This window comes from Gekko japonicus, unplaced genomic scaffold, assembly GCF_001447785.1.
Source record: "Gekko japonicus isolate JY-2015 unplaced genomic scaffold, Gekko_japonicus_V1.1 scaffold311, whole genome shotgun sequence".
NCBI lineage: Eukaryota > Metazoa > Chordata > Lepidosauria > Squamata > Gekkonidae > Gekko > Gekko japonicus.
In genome coordinates, this window is record NW_015165244.1 from 118,962 (window position 1) to 126,521 (window position 7,560).

The following is a 7,560-nucleotide window of genomic DNA, read 5'->3' on the forward strand; positions in this document are numbered from 1 at the left end:
ACTACTATGTCGATAAATCGTTTTCTACACTCACAGCGTCCCCTGCCAGAATGCAACACATAAGCTGAGTTAGTGTGAGCTAGCTCACAGTTTTTTAGCCTCCGGCTCACAGATTTTTGTCTTAGCTCAGGAAGGAGGGCTCCAGAGCAAACTAATTCATGCAGCACCCAAATCGCTCGCTCACAACTTTAATGCCAGGAGCTCACCAAGTAGAGTTTTTGCTCACAGGACTCCACAGCTTAGAGGGAGCCTTGAACACATCCCCAGCACTTTGAATTAGCACCAGAGCTTTAAGAGCTCTCCAGCTGTCACCTGGAGATTGGCAACAGCTTGTTTGGAGGGTGGGGTCTATGGTGTATCTGTCTGAGGTCCCCCTCTTCCTCCTCCTCAGACCCCACCCTCAGCAGGCTTCATCCCTAAAATATCCTGGAAGTTTCCAATCTGGAGTTGGAAACCTTATGTCCTTTCCAAGCAACCATCAGCCTACCTTTATCTGCCTGTCTGTCTTCAGGTTTACATCTCCCCCCCCCCATCCCCAGCCTCTGCCTAGGGAAAGGGCAGTCTTTCCCTGCAGTGGGAACCAAAGCAGCTGACATCATTCTCCTCTCCCCCATATGATCCGCACAACTACCCTATGAGGTATGTTAAGGTTGAAAGTGTGTGAATGGTCCATAATCCCCCAGGCAGCTTTTAAAACATGAACCTGGGACCTCTGAAGCGCTCTCAGGTACATATCTGTGGCAGTAATGGGGTGACTGCTGGCACCTTTTCCTATCATTTTTTGCCTTGTGGTATTCTGCTTGTGGTGTGATCTGTCTTTTTTGTGGTGTGGCATGATTGTGTTATTCGGTGTGTTTCTTTTGAAGGAGAAGTGATGTGTTGCGAGTGAGGACATATTTTACCTCAAAATACACCGGGTCCCATATGCAACTGACAGTTCCAACTGTCTTGGGGGGGGGAGTTTGAGGTGCGGAATGGAGTGAAGTCCAATCAGCTTCCATATGCAAATGACCTTGAAACACTGGCCCAATCAGAGAAGAGGGGCCTAGGCTGCAGTGGGTGGGAGAGAACTCAGACCGCCGCCGGCCGCTGACTTGCCTCCCCCTCCACACGCACCAGGAACACCCCCACCCGAAGACACAGGCACAGGCAGCTCGGCCGCCGCTCTGTCCTGGGGTTTCCCGCGCAATTCCATCCCCTTACCTGGGTTCCCTTGTGTCTACTGGTGACTAGGCAGACTTAAACACAAATAATCTAGTGGGTTGGGTTCGTGGTTCACAGTTTACACTGAATGATGAGAGAACATTCTCTCTCCTTATCACTCAGCTAGTTTGGTATCTTTCATGCCACTTACCTTTCACTCTTCTGCACTCCAATTATTTCTTACTCTTCCAAACTACCTTTTTTCCAAACCCATAAAACAAATATATAAAGAGAAAAACACAGAGATAAATGCCCTAGTGACAGAGCACAGCCTGCAAGCACAGTAACTCAACTGTAGTGTGAACCAGAAGCCAAACATTCTCTCATATTTGGTACTTCATCACTGCATTAGTTTCTTAAACAAGTTTTATGAACCACATGTTCTAGTCATTGTAATGTCTTGAAAAGCCATTTGATGGGACCGTTATTGTTATTTCTAAAATTCTTTTATGGTTATATATATTCTTTTGACTTTGCTGTGAGCAGATTGATTTCTCCTGACAGCTGATTGTCTTAATTGGGCAGTAGATATCTTCACAAAAGGTGTATCATTGATCAAGGTTTACATCCTCTTCTTATTGCTTAAGTGATATTTTGTTACATCAGGTAGGTTATATTCTGTAACAATGAGTGATGGTCCTAATTGTCTGAGGCACCTTTTGTTTTTAGATCAGTCCCAAAAATGATGTCTGGTCATTGGGATGCATTTTATATTGTATGACTTATGGGAGAACTCCATTTCAACACATAACAAATCATATCACAAAACTTCATGCCATAATTGACCTTAGTTATGAAATAGCGTTTCCTGATATTACGGAAAAAGATCTCCTGGATGTCTTAAAGGTAATATGTCTGAGTGCAGTGTGGTTACCATGCAATCATAAATATGACTTAATTTCTGACTTTTTAATCATTTATGGAAAAAAATACCTATGCCATGGTCTCCAATATTTCCTTTAATGAGACCAATTTCTGGGTAACAAACAATATCCTGAGTGATTCCCCCCTGCCCTGCACAGCGTGTCATCAAGTTTTGTTCTGTTCTACCAATGGAACATGGTCTAGGAAGAGCACAGAACTGAACTTTATTAGATAAACACCACAGAGAAAAGTCCTAGGAAATAAATGCTGGGTCTTCTAAGAGATGCACAATCTACTTTGCAGCAGTTTATGAGCTACCTATTGGAGATCCCTGGTCTATGCTGGCTTCCCCCCCCCCCCCCCCCCCCCCACACCACCACTCCTCTTTCTTGACATGTTAGAGTCATGTCTTAGTTAAAATTATATAATTATTATTTTTAATATAGTGATACAACTTAAACTGAGCAACTCTATTTGCTTTGTCCTCCCTTTCATATTGAACATGCTATAAGTAATGTAGTGCTCAGAGACAGTTTTGGAATTGATGAGGGCTGACAAGCTGAAACTTAATCCCAACAATTGAGGTGTTACTGGTGGGGGGAAAGTCTGATTGAGGAAACTGGTTGTTCCCTGTCCTGGATGGAATTGCAGCCCCTAAAGGAACAGGCTCATAGCTTGAGGATGCTCCTGGACCCAGGCCTCCTGTTGGATAAACAGGTGGCAGCAGTGACTGGGGTGCATTTTCAGCAGGTTTGACTGTTGAGCCAGCTACAGCCCTTCCTGGACACACAAGATCTGACCACTGTGGTGTATGCCCTGTAATATCTAGATCAGATTACTGCTATGCACTATATTTGGGCCTGCCCTTGAAGACTCTCTGGAAGTTACAGTTAGTACAGAATACTGAAGCCAGAGTGTTGACTGAAGTAGTTCATGGGGACTATATTGCTCTAGTTTTGTTCCACCTATACTGGCTCCCCATTTGCTCCTGGGCTCAATCCATGGTGCTGGTTTGACCTTTAAAGCCCTCTATGGCCCAGGACCAACATAAGGACTGCCTTCTCCAATAACGAAGCTACATACTAACTCCAATCATCCTTAGAGTTCCTGCTTCAATTTCCCTTGCCATGGTGGGTGGTAATCCAAGAAAGGGCCTTTTCTGTTATGGCTCCAAAACTTTGGAACTCCCTCCCCAGGGAGATTTGTGTGTCTCTCTCTATCAGTGTCTTGGTATCACTGACAATTGTAGATACTATAGAAGTGGTGTAGAAGAAGCCAGAACTGTTGGAATATCCATTATTTAATATTATCACATAATGTCTTGCTATTCTGGTAATGACAGGTTTTACAACACCTTGCTATTTTTAAAGTAACAGAGTGACTGCATTCTATTGTATCTTAGCTTACCTCTGTTCAGAGTATCTACCAACACTAATGCCCAATATATGTGTGCAATAGGACCAATTTTAATGGATCCACATGTGCATTATCTATATATCTAATTCTGAAGTCGCCCCCTGGTGTGCGGATACCTAAATCCACGCACCGGGGGCAGCTGGGGGGAGGGAGAGTTTTGTGCACATGTGGAGCAGGCCCCAGGTGTGCACAAAAATCTAACCCCCCCAAAAAAATATCAGGGGATATTTAAATCCCCCCGAAACTGACTGAGCGTTTCCTGCACATGCGCAGGAAACGCTCTGCAGCCGGGCTCGCCACCACCGCTGCCTCGGAGCGGGGGAGGCCTCGCTGGTCTCTGCCCACCCCTGGCTCCGAAGCGGCGGCGGCTTGCAGCCGCCTGGGCCTCGCTTCGGAGCCGGCCGGCCGGGGGAACAGCGAGCCCCGGGCGGCTGCAGCCGCTAGGGCCTCGCTTCGGAGCCAGGCGGGCGGGGGGGGAGCGAGGCCCAGTACCCAACATTTTGTTGCGGGTCTTCACTTGTGATGACTCTAATAGTGGCTTAATCCTGTCAATACAATACAACAACCTTTATTGGCATTATGCACTAAGAAGTATACAAAACATAAGGAGTACTCAATACAGTCAACACATATCTCACTTTTTAGAAGCCAGATACAAAAAAGTTGCCACTATTTTAACAGTTACAGCATTTTTTGAGGAAAGAAGAAAAAAGGACTTGTAATTATCAGATTGGCCTATTAAATTCATTAACAACCAATCTAAATACTTAACACAAATGTCAGCATAATAATCACAATACAAAAGGACATGCTCAATACTTTCTACTTCCTTTCTTCTACAATCACATAACCTCTCTGCATAAGGAATCTTTGAAAATCTCCCTTGAAGTACCGCAGAGGGCAACACATTAAAACAGGCTTAGTCCTATCACATATGTTAGAGAATTGGTTGCACAGTGAGTCTTTCTGTGGAAATGAACTAGATAAATGGATTGCGTAGTTAGTTCATTAGGTATAACTGTTCTCCTTAAAAAACAAAAAGCAAGTTATTTGTAGATGTATTAAGAAAATGATGATCTCTCTGGAGGCCAAACATTCTAATTCTTTTTTTTCCTTACTACCCAGCGCTGTTTAGTAAGGAATCCGAAAGAAAGAATATCAGTCTCTGAATTGTTGAGTCATCCTTATGTGCATATTCATGCCAATTCACAAACAGGTAACTTAAATAGCTGTTATGAAATTAATATTGCAGATTGTTTACCTTCACCAGAATGTTGTGGACAAAAATGGTGTGTGGGCTGATTATGAATTTAAGAAGTATGAATGATAGCCTCTCCCTGTATGAAGCCAGGTGGGAACTGAGGTCTTCTGTGCACCTTCTTCTAGATGAGCCCTCTGTTTGAATGGATTACATGTTGCCACTGTGGTCCAAAACCTTTTCTGTTTGTAGGCCATCCATTCAGGGATGGAATGCCAGAGGACATACAAAGTTACTTTTCTTGTTTTTTTCACACAGAGCCTGAAAGGCAGTTGTATTTCAAGTGGCATTTGGTGGATAGTGTTTTTCTGAGGGTATCAAGTTGGGTTTCTGTGATGAGAATCTTGTGTGTTTAAAATTGTTCATCCTTTAAAAAAAAACAAAATACCTGGTGGTAATATTGCAGGTCTCAAGATTTCAATTTAAGAAGCGATAGAAAATTAATGTGTACATTTTTTGTTATGTTACTCTTAAACCTTTAGGGGATACAAAAGGAACAACAGAAGAAATGAAGCGTATTCTTGGTCATCTTATTGGCCTGAACTCTCCTAACTCCATTACTAGAGCTGCTAGGGTAAGATAGTACTGCTAGTATAAGTAACTTCATATTTGTAATATGCATTTAGTACTTATAGAGAGTATAAAAGTGACAAAGTTCCATGTCAGACATAAGAGGGATGTATACTTGGGATGTAAAAAGTTACTAGTGAGGAATAGGATAGGAAAACTGAGTGGTAGTGGAAAAAATGCTAGAAATAAAGGATCAGAGAAGGGATTGCTGATGAAGTAATGGGTCTTAAAGGAAGAGAATTTGAGATCTTCCATTACCTAGTTTATCAGCAGTATGTTTCATGATCTATTACTTCTTGCATTTTCTGATACTACTCAATATGAGGGGTGGGGGTGGATCTAAGTCTGAATGTGTGCAACTGTGTATTTCCAGAAATAGGGGAGAGACTTGAATTACCCAGTCTTCTAAGAAACATGTTGCAACAAACCAAATCAGATGGCAATCCTAACATAAAATACTCAGAGGCCCAGTGTTTGCAACCAGGCCATCCCTGTTTTAGGCACAGAATAGGTGTCTATCAGGTCATGTCTTGTCTTCATGGGGCATATCACACAAGATGTGACTCAGTGGATAATAGGCAGCATAATAATGTTTTCCCACAATAGGCTTTTAGATCTAGAAAAAATCTAGATCTAGAAAAAATCCATGATTTCAACAAAATCAGAAATTTTACATCTGTGGAGTACTGTCGATTTGCATCAGCAAAGAAAATCCCTGTCCCAGTGAGCTTACCTAAATTTCAACAGTGGGGCAGATTGTGCATAGAATGGACAAGTAAAGATAACAAATGGAGAAAGAAGCAAAGATAATATGTGCAAGTGTATTTGGGCTTTAGTTGAGTAAGAAGAGCCAAAAGCTATTATGAGTTTTGAAGAGTGATTTGAAAAAAGAAGGCACTGGCATCTGATGATCTGTTTTGCTTTCTTAAATTTCAGACTTTATATGAACAGTGCAGCAGTGGCGAAGGTTTAGATGTATCTGCTTTTGCAGACTCTGGTAAATCATGGAGCGCAAAGTGATGTGTAAATTGTAGCTTTCAAATATAGCAATGAAAATATGCTGTATGCTAGGCATTGACAGCTCCTGCTTAAACCAATTGATGTTGTTTCTTATTCTTGTAATATCAGTGGTACAGCAGAAGTGCTCATCTGTTGTTTATCCATTATTTGCATATCAGCTTTGTTATGAAACAGAATGGAACATTGATGCAATATTTGGATAGTAAATATGTAATAGGTTTTAACGTGAAAAGTGTGGAGGGTTTCTTGCTCTCACTCAGCGAAAAAAATCATTGTAACTGTTCCATTCTCAACTGTGAGCCTTTATAATTTGTCATTTGTTGATCTTGATAATTTAATTCCCCCCTCGTCAAATACTGTTTGCAGAGGACACTGATGTGCATGTTTATGTAAATAAAAGCAAGTAAATCGATGTACTGCTGTTTTATGCTGCCTTGGACCTTTTCGGGTTTTGATTTATAATATGCTGATGAAAAAGTAACATTGTAAATAAAAAATAAATTTACAGTGTAAAAAATTTGAAATCTTATCTTATAAGACACGATATTTCTACAGACTTATTTCTCATTATAGTAAAGTTGATAAGTTGCGTTTACGTTCTTATGAACTTCAGAGGTATCAGATATCAGCAAATAATGCTGGACCACAAGGACTGGACTTTAGCAGACTTTTAGCCCTGACTTTCAATTGAAAAAAAAGCATAATAAAGCACAACAAAACTAAATAAAAATGGTAAGGAAGCTGGCAATAGAATCAGCTGAACCAGGGGCCATTGTGGTTCTGGGATCCATTTCATTTATGATTTTAGATACCTCTACTCAACTTTTCTCCATTGAGTCAAAGCAGCTTGCAATGTGAGAGCATGCCATAAAGTATAACCAGGGGTCGTTTCGTAGAAAAAGAGCTAGGGGAACTCATTAGCATTACTCATTAGCATATGCCACACAGCCTGACATCACCGGAAGCCACACCCCCTGACATCACCGGAGGTGTGTCATAAGGCCACACACACCACCCCCAACAGTCCCGGCCGCCGCCGCCGGCCTTGCAGCTCCACTGCCGAGCCCCATGAGGGGCCCGGCAGTGGACCTGCAAGGCCGGCGGGAGTGCAAAGAAGCCCCGCGAAGGCCCTCCCTGGCCCCAGGCAGGCAGGGGTGGGGAGAGGCACGGAGGAAGCAACTTACCCTCTATTGTGTAGTGGGCTGACCGCGTGGCTAGGCCTACTCAGC

General features: G+C 42.5%; 1 protein-coding gene across 1 annotated transcript in view; it reads left to right on the forward strand.

The window, feature by feature from the left end:
- TTK (TTK protein kinase) overlaps positions 1-6,762 on the forward strand; it is a 64,742-nt gene extending 57,980 nt beyond the window's left edge. Inside the window, exons 18-21 of the mRNA XM_015410052.1 lie at positions 1,873-2,049; positions 4,609-4,699; positions 5,224-5,315; positions 6,248-6,762. Of these exons, the coding sequence (XP_015265538.1) occupies positions 1,873-2,049; positions 4,609-4,699; positions 5,224-5,315; positions 6,248-6,331 (444 nt within the window). The 3' untranslated portion in view covers positions 6,332-6,762. The remainder of the gene's footprint in view (positions 1-1,872; positions 2,050-4,608; positions 4,700-5,223; positions 5,316-6,247) is intronic.
- Positions 6,763-7,560: the final 798 nt, after the last annotated feature.